This window comes from Fukomys damarensis, unplaced genomic scaffold, assembly GCF_012274545.1.
Source record: "Fukomys damarensis isolate Sample0158 unplaced genomic scaffold, DMR_v1.0_HiC HiC_scaffold_5, whole genome shotgun sequence".
Taxonomy (NCBI): Eukaryota; Metazoa; Chordata; class Mammalia; order Rodentia; family Bathyergidae; genus Fukomys; species Fukomys damarensis.
Window position 1 is genome coordinate 39648085 of NW_022900917.1, and position 21592 is coordinate 39669676.

Consider the following 21592-nt stretch of genomic DNA (forward strand, 5'->3'; position numbering starts at 1 on the left):
TTGAAGCTCTAGAAGATGTTTTCTTTCAAATAATTTATCAACTAAGAGAAAGTAAAATTGTAAAGAAATTGGGGTTTGAGCTGAATCTGATTTGCTTCTCACTCTTTACAAAGTCTACTTTACTTGCAATTCACTTTGTGGCTTGTTCGGTTGGTTGGTTGGTTGGTTGGTTGGTTGGTTGGTTTTTTGAGACAGGGTCTTACTATGCAGTTGCAGCTGATCTTGAACTCACTATGTAGCCCCAGCTGGTCTCAAACTCACAGAGATCCTCCTGTCTCAGCCTCCCAAGTGCTGGGATTATAGGAGTGTGCAATTCACTTTTAATTCGAGGGTATAACTCTGTGGCTTTCAAAGAAATGTAGCACGTGTTTACTAGTCCACTTCCATCTGGGTGGACTTTAAACTTCTCTTTTTGTCTCTTCCAACTGTAAAACTAATGAGAATCCTGCTCAGACTCTGTGCTACTGCTGTTAGATATATAAATGTTTCAAGGGGGAAAGTACACTGAGTATTGGGCTCCATCATTCTCCTTTTTAGGGGAGAAGAGTATTTATTGGAACTTTATTTTGGCTCTCTTGGCAGCTGTACAATGGTTTTATACCAACATTTAAAAAATATTTTATCCAGCTTTTTAGTTCCCAGTCTGAGAAAATCTAATATGCCATAGCTAGGGCAGAACACACAGAAGTCAGTCTCACTTTTCATTTTCTGTCTTTAATATATCGCATTCATGTGTGATCTATCTGAAAGTCCTGTCGGTTTTACTTTTCATATATATCTCTCCTCCCCTTCTTACTCTTAAATGTAAACAATTATCACCACTCTACGGTAAGCCACCATCATTTCCCACTTATAAAATTGCAGCAGCCTCCTAAATGGCAGAGGAGTTAGCTCTAGGTGAAAAGCCAGACTTTACTTAGAAATGGAAAAGAAGGAATATAAGATGGGTATGAATAAAAATACTTTTATATATTTGGTGTTAATGCAAAAACCCAAGGAGGTCCCTCTCTGAACCCTTGTATTTTCTCTGTAATTTAGGAGGTGAGGTAATCTTCAGGGGGAAGGACAGGAGTCCAAGGTTAGAAGTGCAACAAGAATGGGAAAGAGACTGAACAAAAAACAATGAAGTATTATTGTGGCCCCAACTGGGGCTAGTCATAAATGTGGTAGGAGAGGCTGCCATGCTATTTGACACACAGGGAGTGAATATTAGGCTCACCAAACTTTGTGATTTGTAAGTGAATACAATCACAGGACAAGGGATGCAGGAATTTTAGGTTATTGGAAAGACTGTTATTATTACTGGAGTGATGGCCTGAAAGCTCTAATTTGGATAGGAATTAAATAAAGAAAGCAAAGGCTGATACATTTGTATAAACTGAAATGGTCAGTAACCTACGGGTCCCAAGTGAAATGAAAGCAGCAGTATGATATGGGTAGTTGAACAGAAATGCTAAAAGCAAGAGAACTATGGTCAGAGGCAGCCTTCAAAATTAGTGATATTGGGAGTGGATAAATCGCAGGTGATGATAATGTCTGAATTGAGACCATAGCCTAGGCGATTGAAGGGGAGGCATTGAGATGCCTTGGGGAAGACAGCTGAACGGGGTACTGAAGTAACTCAAGGTGATGGCAGGGCCTGGAATGAAGAAAAGGACTGAAAGCCATAGGCCAATGTTTGTCACTGGCTGGGAGGTGAAAAGAATGGTCTAGGTGAATCGTGTGTCTCTCAAGTAGGAGATAACTAATCTGAGGGAATCAATAAGCAGGAAAAAAATATTCCTAGGTCCTAAGTAGTGTGCAGTGCCAGAAAATTGACAACTACCACTTTTCAAGGCTTCATGAAGGGCTTCTTAGTCATCAAGTCTCAGGACTGAGCCAAGGACGAGAAAATACAGGGCATAGGAGATGGTGAAAGTAGAGGGAAAGACTGATGGTCCAATGTTTGTAACATAATTATCAAGTTGCCATGCAACAGTGAGGCATCATGAAGTATTTGTACTTCCTGGATATGAAATACACTAAATTAACATTCTTATTTCATTTCTGGAATATGAACTCAGTTTACAGTTTTAAATAGCATCTAAATAAAAACCACTACTCCTAAATAACTGTCTCACAGGGCATCCATAAATATTCGTCTCTCATGAATTTGAAGGAACATGCCAGTCACAAAAGTGACTCTGATTACAATAGCAAAGCTGTTCTTTTTCCTAACGGCATGGCATTTTCTATGTCTGTGAGTACAAATTGCATGATTTTCCTCAGTAGTGTGCCTGTTACAGACTTAGTTCTTAGTGTACAATATTGTATAAATATTTATGCACCCATTCCTTGCAGAAGAAGTAGATTTGGAATAAGATTGTTTCATTGGTTGAGTAGGTCTGAATTATCCAGAAAGCTCAAAATTAGCCAGAAAATCTTGGTACATGTTTTTATTTATACAACAGATATATACTGAATACTTAATAAGTATAATAACTGTTTTAAATGCTTGACATATAACTAGATTTATTTTCATAATGAATTATTTTTGATTGTGTAGATCTGTTGACAAATCTAAGATTATATAGTGAAAAGGCAAAAATTGTCCTGTAATCCGATCCAAAGGACAACAAATAGTCTAGAATAATATGTATTTCTGACAATTCACTAGTTAATTTGGAAAATTATTACAATTTCAAAATCCTTGTACATTTGTTTTTAATATACTCTGATAATCAGTATTGATATTAATTGAAACAAATTATGGCACTTCTTTCTATGAAAGTGACAACTTTTTCCACAATCTACAGAATTAAATCCTTAGATTTATTAATACTTATGCTTATAACTTCATTAAACTTAGGACAATCCCTGCTGTTTTGGACAACACTTTCAAAAGTATCCAGGATTGGAAAATAAAATATATGGTCAGGTTATTATAGACAAATGAACTATACAATGGTAATAATATTATATTTCAGGAGAAATAGAGAAAATATGTAGAATTCAAATATGAACTTATAACATTGTAATAATATCCAAGTTAATTTTTCTATCCAAAAATATTTATGGATTTTCTATAAGTTTCTTGTGCTCTTTAAAGTTAATTTTTTAAAAAGAAAGATAATGTTGATTAATGGGAACTTGGGTCTTACAACAGATTTTTTTTTTGGTACCAGGGATTGAACTCATGTCCTTGTGCTTGCAAGGCAGGCCACCGAACCGCTGAGCTAAATCCCCAAACTCATGTCCTTGTGCTTGCAAGGCAGGCCACCGAACCGCTGAGCTAAATCCCCAGCCCATTACAACAGATTTTTAATGAGTAGTGACATATGATATTTATCTGCAGAATCAGTACAAAGCTATTAGCTCTTGGTTCCACCACAGAGAACAGCAGCATGTTATGCATGATTTCCAGAAAAAACACTAAAATAGTCTAACAATCAAATTTCATTGTACCCTAAGGGGTGATTTTTAGTCAAGATCCCTCCAAAGTCAGCTATAAGAAAGGTCAGGATATAAAGAACACAGAGGTACGGTCCAAAGTGCTTTGATCTTCCCTTATTAACTTACACTGCGACTGTCACCCACAACATGTTCAACTGACAGTCTTTCCTTTAAGCCTGGAAATATAATTTTCCATTTTCTTTCACTTGTTCTTCCTACTGTCATTTATAAGTTGTTGCATGAAATCTACATGTATGCACAATTTGTTTTAAAAGGAAATATTTGTCCTGAAATTGCATTTTAGAATGTAGTTTGTTTGAACTGTCATTCTATTCAAGCCAATGAAATAATTTTGCTGAGTTCCTAGGGTTAAGAATTATCCCCTGAGTTTCTGAGGTTAAGATTTTTGATCCTACAATGTAATAGCTTATCACTAAACATTTGTTCATTAACAATTTTTTGTTTGCCATTTCAAAGCAATGCTATTTTGAGAAATGTAAGCTCTGGCAAAGAAGTCCTATATCAGTAGAATATTCGAGAAGGATATAAACCCATTTTATAGATGATGAACAAGTTAAGTTTAAAAATCTCAAAGGGGCTGAGGATAAGAAATGTAGGTACCGCTATCTGTTATATGCAAAATATAAACTTATTATATATTTTCTTTAAGAGATTACAGAGGCTGGGTACAGTCAAATCCTATTCTCATTTTACTCTTTCTCAAATGCCCATAGCTATTTTGGCATGTATTGAGCACTTACTCTGTGCCAAGATTTCTATTAGGTGCCAACTATACATTATCTGATTTGATTTTCACAGTGTCATAAGGTAATTCTCCTCACAGACACACAGTTAATGTTATACAGGGTGAAAAGATAAAAAATTTTACCTTGATTTTACAGAGTTAGGATGCAGACCCAACAGTCTAATTCCAGAGCACCTATCTCAGATCAGGTTACTAAACTTCTTTTCATGGTGAAATTGTAACCCAGAGTGTTCAAAGACCTATGAGTTGTTAGCACCTCTATCTTGCGTATGGGGAAGTGGAGGCTATGGGGTAGTTCAGGGCCTCAGCTTTGCTTGACTTCCAACGTAGCTCTTTCCCTTGTATCATACCTCACCTCAGTCCCATCCCCTCCTTCTAATTAATTTACTTTCTTTTGTACAGCCTAGTGTTTTTCTCTCCCACTGAAGACAATTTTTCCACATGAATGAAAACAAAAATCTTTTTAAGGGTTCTGTGTTCATATAATTACTAAGTGGGGTGTTCCATCCCATCTTAACAAGACCTTTTAATGGTTATCAACCGACATGAGGTGTGTGTGCATAGGATGTGTATGCAGGAAAGACAATCTAGCCATGTGGCAAAATAACACCACGTAAACATAGCTCTATGATAGCTGTTTTTATCCGTATTTGCCCATTTCTCACCTATTTTCACAAAGTACTTCCAATGCCAAGAAATTAAAAAATGACTTTTAGACATTTAAATCACCCTGAGGTTTTTTTTTTTTTTTTTTTTTTTTTTTTTGGTACCGGGGATCAAACTCGGGTCCTTGAGCTTGCAAGGCAGGCCACCGAACCCCTGAGCTAAATCCCCGCCCCCTGAGTTGTTTTTAATGCATGCCTGTAAGCTCAGCACTCTGGTAGGCTAAGGCAGGAGCATCACAAGTTTAACCCTAGCTAGGCCCACTTAGCTATTTCGTGAGGCTCTCTCAAAGTAAAAAATACAAAAATTAGCTGAGGATATAGCTTGGTGCAAAGGCCCCAGGTTTAATCACTGTACCACCAAAAAAAGAAAGTTATTTCTATTATTTCTATATGCTTTCTAGTACAGGAGTCCAGTAGTCTCCGTGTTTTGTTATTTGCCAGTTGAACACTTGTGCTCTGGTTTTTAGCTGTGTGATTACACATGAGTGACTTCTCTGTGATTCTGTTTTTTCATAAAATGAGAATGATCAGTCCCCATACTCTAAAGGGTTATGATGATTAAATGAGTTAATTCATATTTAAAGAATCTTAGCTCTCAGAATCCATATAAAGAAGTTGGTAATTAGATGACCAGATGGCAATTATTTTTCTTTCCATATTTAAACACATACACATTTCAAAGCTTCCAACTTGATTTATTGCTTGTCCAACTTTTCCCTATGGCAGTATCTTCATGGTAAATCTAAGTTTCATGAACAGAAGTTATAATACCCTCCCTACATGCAATCATTTTATTTTTGAAGTTGGAGAAATGCTGAACTACACTAGAAGTGACTAATAACAAAATAAGACATTTTGAATCCAACAAAACAAAGAAGCTGACTATAAAAAAAATGGTAGCAACATTGGGCTGAGAAATTTGATGAGAGTTCATCCTATGTAAGCCATCAATTATTTTCTATTATCAGTGGAGAATATAGTTATTTGTCAACCTTTATACAAAAAGAAATTTTAAACCAAACGATTGCCAATGTTATGCCTTCCAAAAAGTTTAGGGAGATGAAATACCGCATGGTTTTCATGATAGTGGGAAATCATATTTTTGGAAAAGCAAACCAAATACAGGTTTTAGTTCCAAGAATATTAGGGACAATTTAAACTTCTATAACCTATCTATAAAACTAACGTGATTGACAACCATAACATTAAAAGAGTTGTCAGACCTAAGCACACACAATTCGAATATACGGCCTTAAAGTGGTAACAAAGGCAGGGTGAGCTCCCATTGTAGGCCATGTTTAGGAAATTTTTAAAGACATCTGTAATAGAAATGCTGAGGAATATTCTTTCCCATAGACTTGTTAGCAAACTTAAATTTGTGTAAATACATGAATAATTAAACTGTGTATGTATGTCTAATATCATGAAAAAGTTCCCTGTAAGGTACATTATTTCAAACTAAGTTTTTTCTGTAAACCTCGCTCTGATGGCAAGTACCATGAACTTTGTTGATTATCATCTTAACACTGGCAATGCTTAGATTTTCTTTGCCTATGCGTTGGCACCAGGCCCTACGCAGTGAAATCTGCCCATTCTATAAAGATTGTAGACTAAAAGCAAACATATAAAATGAAGGAAGACAAATGTGCTTCTGAATGATTAATACAGTATATCTCTGAATAAAGCATACAAATCTTGCATGTCCTTATGTGTATTAAGCTTATATTTGTAGTCCTGAATCAACAATGTGACTGTTATTTTTTTCTATGTACATTGCATGTTCTGATTTAAAATTTCAAAATGCTTTCCCATGTCAATGACAATCTTAATAGAGTCCAATTAGTTCCACAAGGCACTTTCTGATGCACAAGCCTCTGGCTTGATTGCGGTGAATGGTGGGTATTTCCTGTGTTTAAGCCCACATATGGATTGAGTAAGGCAGTGGCAGAGGGACTACTGTTTTCCTTCACTACATCTTCATTTCTTTTTCACAGGCTAAGCCTTTTTTGTTTTTCCTGGCTCTGTTGTCAAAATACTGACCAAAGTTTTGGCTCATGGTTTGGAACACCAGGCCAAAACAATCCTCTGGAAACTAGTGTGGCAAAATATATTTTAATCTATACATTCACCATTCAACCATGTGCATAGCCACACCCATTGGCCCACTCTGTGGTTTAAAAACAACACCAGTTAGCCCCCAGAACAGTCTGATTCATATGACAAGTTTTTTCAGGCCTGCTCTATCAACATTAAAAAATGTTCTGAGGCTTGGTTTCATCACAACTCTTGGGGGGGATTATTAACTATACCAGGATCATTTTTGTTTCTGTTTTTGTTTCTGAAGGTGAATTCTTTGTATATTCTGCAAAACTTCTTTGAAAACATGTCCAAATAAAAATCAGAAAATAGTTTATGCAATTAACAGTATTTCCTAGAAGTTTACAAGTAAAATATTAAGGCTTTCCTTGAATGAATAGTCGTATTTTCCTTTAGGGCTAATTCAGTGATTAATTCCTTGAAGTGTTAGAATCCACCCCAGTGTTCGTGCGTGTGTGTGTGTGTGTGTGTGTGTGTGTGTGTGTGTGTGTTTCCAGAAGTGTTGCACTGGTTCTTTGTTAACTATATTCCATGTCAAAAAAGCATCGAGAAATGACCTCCTACCCAACTTTAAATGTTACTCCAGAGATAAGATTATACACAAGGTATCCTTAAGAATTTTAATACCTGTGAATTATGCTCTTAATTGTTCATCCATTTCATTTTCCCCTCTAAACAGCCATTTAATCCACATTTTAAATTCTGAACTAATGAATATTTGAATGAATGCCAATAGTCTTTTATGTGAAAAAAAAATTTTAATTTGCATCTGAAAGTACCTGCTCCACTCAAAAGTTTGTGTTAAGCAAGGCTCTGCTGGAAATTTTTCCTGGATTACATTAAATGTGCCACCTGGACTTTCTCCCAGATGAACGACAAGACCTAGTCAAGAAAATGTTCTTTGACTTTAAATTAGGTATTAAACCTTTCAACAAAACACAATTTATAGTCAGTGCTGCAGAGAATTTTAAATGGTTTCTCCTCCCTCTACTAAAAGGAAAAAAGACAGAAAAAGCAGGGAGGGGCAAACTCCTGTAAAATGTAAGCATCTCACGCATCCTCTCCTTCTCTCTCTCTCTCTCTCTCCCCCTCCTCCTTTCTTTCTCTCTCTCTTGATTTATATCTCTAATAGCTTTAGAAGGATACTGTTTTCAAAGGTTCAAAATCTAAGCCCTCCTTTTGAAAAATAAAGTACAATATTAATTTGAGAATATAGCCTAAGAAGAAGAGAGGAGGTGGCACAAAAATGAAGTTGAAGGAATGCTGGTGACTTACTTTGGACTATCCCATATCACCATGTTTATCTTAGTTACTTCTGTCTTTAGATGTCATTTTTCTGTCCTCTATTCTCAACTCAATTGCCATTACAAAACTTGACTTCCATAAACCAGAGGTGTTCCCTGTTTCAAGTGCATTGGTACTCTTAAATTAATGGAGTACTAACACCACCTAAAGGCTTTTGTGTACATTTAAGATGAGGATATGAGATCTTAAATCAAAGGCAGCTTTGGGCTTTGTCACTGTATCATGCTTGAAGGGTATATGCATTCTCTGTGCACCTAAGAACCCTGCCTCCTGCCTGCCAGTTGTTTTCACCTGGAATCCATCCATTCTGCACTACTAACAGGAAAAGTGTCAGACATCTCCTGCCCCAAACACACACCCAGGGATGGAAGAGAGTGGTGGTAATGACAAATCCTCACCTATATGCCCTTGAGTTGAAGAAGAAGAGCCACGCAGTTTAAACTTCAAATCCCATTCAACACTCAAGGAAAATCCACAAATGCATCTTCTACATTCAAGTGAGCTACTATTTTCATAAACTATATCATACCTTGCAGTGATCCTAATAAAAGATTAAAACCATCTAACCATTTCATCAAAAATGAAAAAGAAAGCTGGGCATGGTGGCACACGCCTGTAATCTCAGCACTCGGGAGGCTGAGGCAGGAGGATCGCTGTGAGTTCGAGACCAGCCTGGGCTACATAGTGAGTTCCAGGTCAGTCTCAACTACATAGTGAGACTCTGTCTCAAAAAACCAAAAAAAATAAAACAATGAAAAAGAAAAGCTGAAAATATCTGGAGCAACAAACTACAACTGTTGTTTGTTTTATTTATGATCTGTGATGTAAATATTGGTCCTAAAAGTAGTGGGTGTTGAATTTCCAAAAAAACTTTATTAGCTATAAGACTAATAAAATAATCCTTAAAAGGCTGCAAATTCAAAAAAAAATTATGTTGTACTATTTTTATTACAATGTGCAGTTTACAACCTATTAATAATTCATTCTGACTCTTAATGCAACAATAATACATCTGTTTTTAATATTTGCCATATAGATTCATTAGGCTACCAGTCTTTCTGATCTGCTTCTGCAGTGGCAGAATAAATATCATAATTGATGTTACATTTATGCATATGTTTCTTTTTTTTTATAAGATCAGAGACATTACTGGGTCTGTTAATGTGACCTTGTTTTTCAACTCAGGTTATTAGTGTAGAGAATTGTGTCCACTTACCATCTTTTGGAGATTACAAAGATACAGCAGACAATCAAAATCATAATTCCAAATGAAAAGAAAGGATGGTTCTTTAAAAGTGTTTAGAAGGGTACACAGCAGGGCATATTTTCTTTCTTACTGGCAAGAGTTTGTAACTGGATACCTTAACATTACTGAGAACATGAAAACATGAAACAAAAGTATTGATTCAAGAATTCACTGAAGAAAAAAATCCAAGCACACACTGGCTGTTTCATTTTATTCTTTTAAAGTATGGGTTATGTCGGTTGTTTGTGGCAGGCAGTTACAAGTTGGCTGGTCCCTCTTGCTTTTTTCAACATACAGGGAAGAAAGTGTTATTGGTATTGTTAAATTTACATTGTGTCCCCTTTAATTGCATCAGCTGCTAACTAGATCTAGGAATAATGATATTTAAAGGGAAAATGGCAACCATCACCAGAAGACAGCAGTGTAATGGGAGAGCCTAATTAATTTAACCACATAGTACTCCATAATGGCTGGGCTGCTTTGTGCCCACAGATGGAGTTCAGAGGAATTAACAGCACTGTGCATCCCCAGACTCCACACGTTGGCTGGCCAAGGGGAGATTTTGCTTTATATTACTTCAGTGCACACTTTGGCAGTGTTTGCTTGAAGACTGAAGAAGCAGGGTTTAACTTCGGGAAAATGTGAGATTGCAGGTATCTGAAGCTAGCTTTCCAAAATGCCACTCTTCCTTTATTCGCCCCTCCGAATGATATGTAATATTTTTCTGGAACCTTTCCTACAAGAAAATGAAGAGCTGTGGGATTCTATCGCGAACATAGCAGAAAAGGAGCTATTTGAAAATGATAGGTGGAAAGGCAGAATCGTTTTACTGCCACGGTAGCTACTTCTCTAAACATTATATGAGTGTACTGCCTGAATTCAGCATCTGTATACAGATCTGGGAGCGAGTCTCCAAGTTATATTTCTTCCAAAGAAATAAATTTCTTTACATTGTCCACAAAAAATTATTTGTGTTACATTACATCCCTTGGTTGTGAATATACACATGGACTCCTATTTCTCTGATCACAAGGAATAGAAAATATTCAAGTGTCTAGGGGAACCCCAAGCCTGAGACCCTACCACTACAGGTGTTTCAGGTAGGGGAGCCTCAGTTCCTTCAGCAGCTTTTTAGGTCAACAATCCTCACACTGGAATTATTTACTTAGGTCTCGCAGCAAGCGCAGAAGGTGATAGCTGCTGAGGGATCAGTGTGGAAAGACCCCAAAGGGTCGCCTGTTCTGGTCAACGATCCTATCATCGCACTCCTGTTTCCAGGCACTAGGTAGAGGTGAAAATTAGCTTTTCCTGAAAGTGCTGTCATTAGGAGAGTGGAGTTTTATAAAAGTCCTCTGCTATGAGTGTTTTTTAAGCTGCTGATCTAAATTTTCAAAATGCCCCAAGTTTCTCTCCACCTCCTAAAATAGACGCCTGCCTGGAGGAGCAGGGCATCTTTACCTAGAAAAGGGCCCATTGCCTTTAGGTGGCACTTGACTGACGATCAGCAAACTCTGAACGCAAGGGCCAAGGCGTTTCTCCTTGAGCTGGATCTGCGGATCCGGTTCTTCGACCCGACCCTCACAGTCTTCTCACCGCCTGGCCGAAAGGGACAGCGCCGGCCCTTGGCGGCTATCCTGCACTTCCCTGTGCATGGCCTGGATCTTTTCAGGGACGAGGTCCCTCAGATCCCAGGAGAAGTGACGGCCCCAGAAATTCTCTAAGGCCTTTGCTAAAGACTGGCTTGGCTTGTGCTTGTCTTATCTTCCATCTACGGTTTTTTAACCTCTCCGATTTTACATTCACCATAGGTGGCTGAGGGAGAGGTGCCAAGACTTCCTCAAGCGACCTTTTAAAGGCTCCACCCCTCCCCTAAAATAAAGACGATGTCCGCAAAGAAAGACAGAGGGGACTTGGCTTTACTCATTGTAATTTTCTGCCTGCAGGATGTTTTTGATAGTAAGGAAATAATAGTGACCACGAAACAGTTCCCAGAACTGCAGAATGAAAGCGAGGCGGGATAGAGGCTGGAGACAGAGCATTCTTAGAAAACAGAAAAGAAGATTTTACGGTTCGGTTCACTGCAATAAGACACCAAAAGTGCATGAGGGTTTTGGGTGTGCTGTGCCTGGCCTTGGGGAGCGCAGGATGGAGTAGAAACACGCCCTAGCTTGGACTACTCGAAGGATTTAGTTAAAGGGGTTACACTGGGAATCCGGCCTGGGTTGCTATCCCAAGTCTGCCTCCACCGGGCTGGGTGTCTACTTACTGGATACATATTTATGGTGGCTCTCCCAGAGCACCGGACTTTATTTTAGAACACAGGCATACTGCGCTGTCATCTTGGACAGGTCTCTGTTAAACTGGGAGTCAGTCTCTTAGCTAGGATCCCTCCAGCTTTCAGGAGAGCACGAAGGGATGTGCCCTTCCCAGGCGGATGAGCCCCCCACTCTAGGCGGTGGGCGGGGAGAAGGACCGGATAGGCCCTTTTGCTTTGGTCACTTCTGGGCAGCCGAGATGCTATTGTTCTTCTTGTTAAAACGGTAAAAGAAAACTCTGGGAGGGTGCAGGAATTGAATCCCTATCCGCCATGAGGGGTTCATTTTCCAAAATACTGCTGCAGACTAAGTGAAAACTCTCTTCGAAACCGCATCCTTCAAGATGATTCTTGGTTTCAGACCAGGCCTCTGCGGCAAGCAGGCGGGCGTTAGGTCATTTTACAGCCCACTCCCAGGGGTCCAGGGCGTCCTCACCAGGGGACTCGCAGAGGCGTGCGCTCCCTCTGCTGCTTGGTGTTCACAGGGACTCCAGCCCGCAGCAACCAAGGCTACCTTGGTGGCCCGGCCTGAAGCCTGAGCCTCCCAGCGCTGCAAAGCCGACTTTCACGTCCTGATTTCCACCGAAACCTTTGTGAGAGCCTGGGAGCAGGCGTAGAAGGTGGAGTGCGAGGCGAAAGTAGGGCACTGCCGGCGACTGTGCCCTGCAGGTCACCGTGAGCTTTCCTCCGGACCACCAAGGAAACACTTCCCCAGCTCCCGCGGGCCCCGCGCCCTGCTCGCTCTCCACCCGACCCGCCTTCCCTGCGCCACAGGTGGCGGACAGGACCCGACAGCTTCTGGCTCCTCGGCGCGCAGGGCCGTGGAAAGGCAGCCTTCTGCTGTAGGTCTAGCCCGGCTCCCATCCTGACTGTGGCTTCCCAATCCCAGAACCTTCCTCTAACCTCTCCCGGGAGGGGGTTTAAAGCCTCCGGATCCTTCTGGCTCGTCCTCATGCTCCCGCCCCAGCGCCCCCAAACAGGAGCTGGGAACCTGGGCCAGAGACTACGAGACAGCGGCGACCCGCCGCAGCCACTGAAGAGCTGAGGGGAGAGGCGGGGAGGGGAGGGAGGGGCGCGAGGAGACCGAACCCTGGGAGAGGCCAAGGGTTGGAGCAAACTGATCCTTGCAAAGCTAAGCAGAAGCAGCTGCTGGTAATAGGTGCCGCCGGGAGAGAGCCGGTTTCCCAGCCCCGGCCCTGCCGGATCCCGCTGGGGCGCGGGCGGCGGTGCAAGCTGAACCGCGGCGAAGGGGACCGCTCAATCTGCGGTCCACAACTGCAGATCCGCCCAAAGTCAGGTGGGACCCGGAGCCCCGGGGCCTTCCGGATCCGAGCTCCCCAACAGACGAGATAAAATGCCCCCTACTTCTCTAAAAAGCCCTCCGCTTCTCTAATCCAAATGAGCGCTCTCCTTTGTACCCCAGAAAAGGTGCTAAAGGGTGCCATTCAAAACTTGACAAGGAGATGGGACTGTGGACCCCGGCTGAAGTCCCCTCACCTTTTCCAGGGCGTCCGGCATCCTTGCAGAGGCGGATAAACACTCCCCATTGTTTCTTGAGGTCAGGCAGCGGGAACGCACCTCACTTACGAGTTTTTCTTTGGTCATCTTTTCCCAAGGACTTTTGAGAAGCGAAATAAGAAAATGCCTGCTAAAATTTCACAAACTTAAAATACTAGACAAGTGTTTGTGAATGAAAACTTTGAGGAAAAAAAATCTGTCGTGGATAGCAACAAACCCTAAAAATTGATCTTTATCATTTTGTATCTTTCCATTCGTCCACCTAAATAGAAAAAAAAAACCGTGACTTCATGTAGTTTGCTCATACCACAGGTATTTGGCATTTGCCCTTGTGTTTTATTATGACACATTCATGAATTGGCAATTGGCCTTCAAAATCTACTAAATATATAGTACTTTGAATCCTAGAAAAATAAATCTCAGGTCAATTTGTTGCATTTACATTTTATGCAATTTTTTTAATTAAAAGAAATTTCTTTACAGTTTTTTTCCCCCTTTCAATTGGAGTCACGCCGTTCTCGGGGCTTCTAGTCCGCTACTTCAGGGGTATCTGGTAATAAAATCTCTGAGGCTCCAAAATATAATCAATCTGAGATTTCTTGTCTTTGAATGTTTACAACATGAAGAGTTTTCGTTACCATCTTGTTAACATGTTCTGTTTAATTCAAGACTTGCTAGAAAAGGAAAGCCAAACTCAATGTTCTGATGGGTGAATAGGTTTGCTTAAATCTCAACTTGACTGAGATGGCAGCAGGTAGTAGTGCTTTGATTTACCCTCTACTTTTCAGTGTAATGTGTTTCAATTTCACTTATCAAGTGATGCGAGTGCATTGGCTAAATGTTTCTTTACATTTTATTGTAGTAATATATTGTGTGAGCATAAAGGTATGTTCTGAAACAAAACGATTTACAGAAGCCACTCCCTTTATACTCACCTTTTCGGGACAGGAAACGTATCATCAAAGATGTCTGCTTTTCTCTTCTTGTTCAAGGATTGGGATTTCTCTAAATAAATGAATGAAATTGGAATGGCTTGTTTGAGAAAGTTCACACATTTCTGTATTTTGGATTTGGACAAAGGAGCTGTTCACAGTCTTTGGGGAAATACTGTCATCTACTACTACTTCGAAACAGCGTCTGGAGCGGCATCTGTCTTGGAGGTTTCCCCCGCAAAAAATCCCCACCGACAGCTCCCGGTATAATTGTGTCGGTAGATAGGTCACTGTCGCGGCCATCGTCTGGCCCGCGTCCACTTTTATTGGACAAGCGCAGCTGGGAAGAACCAAACACAATATATACTGAAACAGAATGAGGGAAGTTCTCGGATTCTCAAACTGTACCATAATTTCTAGTTTCACTTCTCTCTTCCCGCCTCCCCCACCCTCCTATCCAATCTTAAGGACCACGTGTGTGTGGTTTTGCATCTCACAGTCTCTTCTGGAGTTTCTTACACAGTTTTTGTTTTTTCTTCTCAAGTCATCAGAAAAATAATGCCGGGGCTGGGGGTGGGGGAGAGACCTGAAAAAGAATTGCAGAGCCACGGGCTTAGCGACAGAAGCGTCTGAACGCTGCACGCTGCGTCTGTTCCCCGGAACTCTCCGGGATTTTTTTTTTCCGACTGCTTCAAAATGTACCAGCGTCCTAGGCTTGAGGAAAGAGAGGAGCCTTGCTTAAGAAGCAAGATTTCCGTAGGGTGGAGGCGAAAAGAAAACCCTCCTACCAGAGGTGAATTTTGTTTGACTATCTGAACCCAGATCGAGTCCTTCTGTGGTCTTTGGTCAAGATTCCTCCCAGTTCGCCTCCGGCGCTTACTCCGTCTAGGGTGTGGGGGTCTCTCTCTCTCTCTCTCTCTCTCTCTCTCTCTCTCTCTCTCTCTCTCTCCTCCCTCCCTCCTCCTTTCTCTCCCCCTCCCTCCTCAAGCTCAATTTTCACATAAAATGGGTCATCCACTTTTGTTCCTTGAAGCCTCCTTCGCAGTATTTCAATAGCAAACACGTCTTTCCGACGGAAACGGTTTGATCAGCACTCCTAGGTCTCAATTAATGTCCAACATGCATTCCTGTCCCTCTGTGCCAAGCCTCACTGCAAATCCACTTTCAACAGCAGGGAGCACACACAGGTAAAATGAGGCTGAGTTTTCCTCCAGCGAAGTCAGGGAATCTGATTGCACGTAAGAATTCCCCGTGTTGGCTGGAACTCGACTCAACCTTATTAAATTAGTGACTTGAGACTGCTAAGAAATTACACATAACTTCAAAGATTAAAAATTGCTGTAAGCGATCACACTGCAGTGACCACAGGGATCATGTTTTCTTATTTTCGTGTTTGTGAATAATTCGTTTTTTATTCCAACAAACATTTTTTTCCCAGCTGATTACCAGTGGTTTCCTTAGCTGATTGTGAAGTAATTTGAGTTTTCCTTTTGCATATATAAATCTCATGATTTGAAGAAAAGTATGTATATCATATCAGACTTAGGCAAATTACTGGACTAGCTATCTACTTCAGTGTCTTCAGCAAATTAAAAAATAAAATCCCAGGATAAAGATTTCAGAATAAAATAGCTATTAGTTTTCAGCATACTGAACATTCTGAAAAATGAGTGATAAAAAGTATATATTGAAGTGTCTCCCTTCCAACTCACCATAGACATGTGCTTATCTATATATATATATATATATATAGTCATATAAAAGCATTGCTTTACATGGGTCTATGAAATAATTTTAAGTTTTGTTCCTTAAAGGATAGCTTAAGAAGAATGCATTGGCTTGAGAGAATAGAATGTTCTGGCAAAACAATAGAAACAAAGGAGTGTTAGGAGAAAAACCACAGGGAGGCAATGAATAAAACAAAACAGGGAAAAAGCAGACAACAAAACAAAAGAAGTCACTTCCAGTCCTCAAGTCAGCCCTCTGAATACCTGACTGATATTCCAGGATGCATTAGGTTTTCACTACTGAAATTAGCTCTTGGGGTGCTTCTTATTACATGTTAAAGAAGTGAACATAATTACAATCTTGAAATATAATTTTCCTCACTCTAAATATTTTACACTTATCAAGCAAGAAGTGACTGTCTGCCTTCTGCCTTCCACTACTCCTTTGGCTCTAATTATGCCACTTTGGTGATGCTTGGTTTGTTATACAAGTGGAGGAAGTTTGAAAATTATCTTTGCTACAACCTCTAGTACTATTTTCAGCCAACAGAAAGTTGCCTGTATTGTCTAAATGGATCTCTGTCCACAACCTGCGTTTCTATAGAATAAACACTTTATGTTCCATCTTTACAATGAATCCAAGTTTTCATCTCATGGGCTTTCTGAAATAAGACTATACATATTTAGCTTTAGTTTGTATCATGCAGAACTTGCAGAATGAAATACATTTTTGTAAGTTTAATAGTAATGTACAACTGTACACCAAATTCAACAGAAGTACTATAAGCTGTATGCCAAAAGCATGGTCAGGAAATAGTAAATGAGATTGAACCTAGATAACAGCAAGTAGTACATTTGGGGAAATATAATCTAAAAGTCATAAAGTTGAGATCAAATTCAGTATTCTTCATGAATCAAACCTCTAAATATTTCTGTTCTGTTGGCCACTAGGGTTTGTTTATGGAGTGCCAAATTCTATTCTAAACCATATTAGAAGAGCCATATTTTCAATTTAAAAAAAGACTCCTACAATTTTATTTTGGAAGGAAAAGTTTCCAATTTTTAAATTTTTTTTTTTTTTTTTTTTTTTTTTTTGGTATCAGGGATTGAACTCCGGTCCTTGTGTTTGCGAGAAGGCAGGAGACAGAACCACTGGGCCAAATCCCTGGCCCCATTACAGAAATCTTAAAAGAATAGTCAATCCACTCACTGCTTTTTGATGGGAGAGATGGAACATGTGATTGCCACGTTGAGGAATCATATACCCCCAAAGTAAGTGTTAGACATTATGTTTTTATAAAAGTAAAGTCAACTCACAGATTAATGTCAATAAGAAATATTATCTGAATAAAAGTAAATTAGAAGCTCAGAAAATCTCCACTTATAACACTAGTTGATGATGAATAATATATATATATATATTCCATTTATGTATATCAAGATAGAAAAAAGAAGAAAAATAGGCAAATTAGGTTAAATATGAAGAAGAAACAGTAACTTTGGAAGATTCATCTAAAATGGAAAGTTCAACATAACAGGTGCTTTAAAAATTAATCAAGCATAAAATAAAATGTACTATATTATTTATGAGATACGGGGCATGTTTAAAATATCACTTGAAAATTAACCTCAGGTCTTTGGTCTCTTCTTTGGTCTCCTAAACTCTAAGTACATAATCCAAAAGTAAACATTACCTTTCATCCTAGATCTTTTCACTGGCTGTAGCCAGAATGCCTGGTATTATTAAATAATCTGGCACTGTCCTTTAGAAATCTTGATAAGGGAAAACATATTTCCTACTTTACTCAACAATAGCTTGTTTGGGAAGCCATTCCTAATGTATTAACAAGAAATTTCATGTAAAAGTCAAAATTTGTGGCTCATGTAATAAGTTCCTATCCAGTGAGTAATATCCTTGGTTTACTTCAGACATTTATTAGAAGATCAACAGACAGAATTATTTTTCAGATTACAGGATATTCTAATAGACTAAAGAGTTCATATATTTATTGACAATAGAGAGGTCTTTAGAGGCTGTATCTTTAGTCTCTCTCTCGTGCATAATTTTTGTTGGTATTATTATTCTAGTGCCTTCCGTTAATGCTCTCTAGCCAGATACACTCCAATACTAAAGGAGTTAACATAATTCCAACTTCACTAAGTGATATAAACAAAACAAAAAAAACAAAATTCAGTCTTAAAAAATAGATTCTTTAAAATTTCTTTAAATTGCTGCTGTACATGAGGAAATTCCTACCTCACACCTGCAGAATTGTCCTTACTCTTGGCTGTTCCCATGTTGTCTAGTCTTTTTTTGTTGATGCTCCAGAATAAATATTGATCTAAATTATTGTGCTGGATCTTTGTTCTCCTCCTGATGAAAAACTCCCATTAGGTGCATTAGGCAAGGTTTTCTAAGTGAAATTTCATTACCACAGTAAATAAAATAAGAATTTTGAAAATGGAGGGGGGCTGGGGATTTAGCTCAGTGGTGCCTTGCCAGCCTGGCAAGCACAAGGTCCTGAGTTCAATTCCTGGTACCAAACAAAACAAAAATAAACAAAACAATGTGTATGTCTGTGGAGGGTTCTTTTAAACCAGGATTGGTCACAACATACCTAACTTGTCAGTATAGGCAAAGTATAATGCCCAGAGAACTACAATTCTCTGTTAATTTTTGTCCTTTGTCTTCTATAGTTGTGTATAAGAGAATCTGAATAGAACCTGAGTTTAAATGTACATTTTTATCACATGTGTTCTGTGTTTATACCATAAACCAAAGTATAACTCTATACTTCAGCAATTTTTTGTGCCTTCATGTGCAAAAATCTTTGGCATGGCTTTGTTGCACATACCTAGGATTGGATAGCAGCTGTAAGTAGCATTTTATGACATGTAAACAATTGAATGTTCTAAGTCCAAAATAAACTAACAGATTCATAATTGTGTTCTTATGACATTTACTAGTACTCATATGGAAGTTTTCCAGATACATGTATCTATATCACATTAAGATATGAATACAAACTCATATTGTGAAATGAATAATTATGAATATATGCTTTTATTATGTTTTGGTTCAGGGTTGCAAAGGTCATTTTAAGTTTTTATAGAAGAATGTATTCATATTTAATTAATGTCAAATAAAAATTAAGTCTATTTTGTGTAAAAAAAAACTTATCGTGGGTGGTATAATGCATCTGCAGATTGTGACCTTTTATCCAAGGAGGACTGCAAATCCACGCTGTGTGCCTGCAATTGATTTGGGATTTGGATTTCTGAGTTGGCTGAGAGATGTGTAAAAACCTCAAGTAGTCAACAGCTCCCTATTGGATGTGCATGTGAGGGGCTTGAGAGCACTATTTATTCCAGCAAGTGTCTGGAATACATTATACTCAATCAATTGGCTCCTGCTACTCCTGTTTGGAAAATATGAAGAATTTGCATACTGTACTACAAGAAATGCACTTTGTCCAAATAATCTTTCTTAAGAGAACATTCTGACTATGACTTTATCTTTTGAATCTAGTATGACCAATATTTTAAACACATGGCATTTAAAAAAGAGTAATAATGAAGCAATTCTCCATACCTCTGAATTCAGAAACTGGTTCAAAATTTATATTCATTTTTAGACAAAGACCATATAAAACTAGGTCTCCAGAAATTTGGGTGGGGGAAGGTAAGATATTTGGGTTCAAAATTGTTCTGTCTGTGTATTTAAGGAAACACCAGGATGAATAATCACAATATTTTTGTATTAACACATACACATTTTAGATTTTATGTTGCTTCTGAATTATAAGGATTGATGGTTAAAATATAGTTTTAAAATAAATACCATGCCTACAGTCTTTGACAAGAGAAACTTCCTTTGCCTTTGATAAGATCTTATCAGATATATATTTTATATTTGAGGAGATATTGCTACTTCCCCTTTAAATAAAACTTTTGATCGCTTAAGCTCTGAAGAGGCATTGCATTCACTTTTTTTGGTTATTGTTGTGATAGAAATTCTTATATTTATAAATGGGTGGAAAGGAAAAGCAATACATTCAAACAGGTGAAGCCATTCTTATCAACAGGCTAGTCTGGTTTCTATTTCTATTTAAGCAAAGTATTGGGATTTTACTGGGTTAAGATAGTTTATCAATGCATTGACTTCTATGAGAAGTCTTCTCACCTAATCTGCATGCTGTCTCCTGGAAAGTTTCCGGGTCTTCATACATATAAGCATACAACAGTTTAGGATTTAAAAAAAAAAAATCAGTCTCTGTAGATCTCTAATTATTTCCTGTGTGTTGATTAGTTTTATCTCAGAATCTATAAACTTTGGTCTTTGAAGGTGATTAGGTCTCATTATTCTGACTCTATTTTCATAGTATCTAGCTTAAGTCAACAGATACCTAGTGACTAATAGAATCAACAGTAAGGCATGCAAATCTAGAGAACTTCAAAAGAGAACAATAAAACCTGCACTCATGGCAGGCCTTACACTTTCCAAGGCCCTTGCACATTATTTCATTTGAATCAAAGGGGGCAGTATTTTGATGTTCACTGAGAAGTGTCTAGTCCTTATAAAAGCAAATCAGCAAGATATTTGCATATCTTTCACTGCTCCAGATTGGATTCCCTAATCAAGTAATAGGAAGTTCCTCAAGGTCTAGCTCAGATTACAGGCCTGTAGGGCCTGCCTAATCCAATGCTGAAACACCTCATAGGTTCAATCTAGACTCTGTTTAGCCTCCATTATGCCAAAGAGGCAGAAGAATTGGGAGTTATAGAAACTTCCCCCAGTCCTCCCAATGGGTTCCTTGATGCAAACAAAGGCAAAATTTTAGTACCAAGGATAATGGGCTTTTAGTCTGGGCTCCCCTGCAAAGCTTTGGAGTAATCTACTCACCGCTCCTTGCTTGTTTCCTTACGTGTGAGAAGTTAAGTGCACATTTTAAAAATCACCTTGAAAATTAATTGAATCCCAAATGTTTTAATAAGATTTATGTTGGCTACACAATAATTAATATCTTACTCACCCACCTTGAAAACAAAACAAAACAAACACAGAATACCACCCCACCACCACCACCAGACCTGTCAGTCCACCCACTCATTCCTTCAGGACCACCTCTGCAAGCCTAGCACCCCTGGGTTCTGGAGCACACCCCAACACCCCTTCCAGCTATTTCTGAGGCCTCTCAAGCAGGGCTGGACTTCAGGCCTAGGCTTGGGCTCTAGCGCCGAAGGGAGTCGGGGGCCCAGGGAAGGACTGGGGTGTGGGCGAGTACTGGCAAGGCCGAGGCGCGCTGGGAAGAGGGCTCCCCTCACCGACGCCGGCCTTGGCGCAGCTGTTCAGTCACAACCGCGAGAAGGGCGCCCTGGATTCCAGAGGCACAGGCACGTTTTTTAAAAAAAGCAAGAAAAAAGCCACCACGGACTCGAATTTCTGGAAGCCGGAGCGGGGTTTTCGCCTTAAACACTGAGCCAGAACCCCTCTGCGCTGCCCCGGCCTCTCCGTTACCCGTTTTCGGTTTGCTTTTGGAAGAACCGGTTCCTCAGCCCCGCGTCGCCTCAGTGGTGCCACCCGTAAGTC

At 39.3% G+C, this 21592-nt stretch overlaps 2 protein-coding genes across 3 annotated transcripts in view; one reads left to right on the forward strand and one right to left on the reverse strand.

Moving 5' to 3' along the window:
* The window catches only part of Eya1 (EYA transcriptional coactivator and phosphatase 1), a 419270-nt gene that overhangs the window by 31834 nt on the left and 365844 nt on the right, over positions 1–21592 (forward strand). Inside the window, exon 1 of one of the 2 annotated variants that reach the window (XM_019205233.2) lies at positions 21378–21585. The exons of the other annotated variant lie outside the window; for it this stretch is intronic. The gene's annotated coding sequence lies outside the window, so the exon portion shown is untranslated. Of the gene's footprint in view, positions 1–21377; positions 21586–21592 lie in introns of those variants that run through there. 2 annotated transcript variants of the gene reach the window in all.
* The window catches only part of LOC104851711, a 25667-nt gene continuing 13788 nt past the window's right edge, over positions 9714–21592 (reverse strand). The window contains exons 3-7 of the mRNA XM_033759026.1: positions 21328–21445; positions 14862–15115; positions 14279–14348; positions 13323–13443; positions 9714–10247 (exon numbers count right to left, since the gene is read on the reverse strand). Of these exons, the coding sequence (XP_033614917.1) occupies positions 10137–10247; positions 13323–13443; positions 14279–14348; positions 14862–15115; positions 21328–21445 (674 nt within the window). The 3' untranslated portion in view covers positions 9714–10136. The remainder of the gene's footprint in view (positions 10248–13322; positions 13444–14278; positions 14349–14861; positions 15116–21327; positions 21446–21592) is intronic.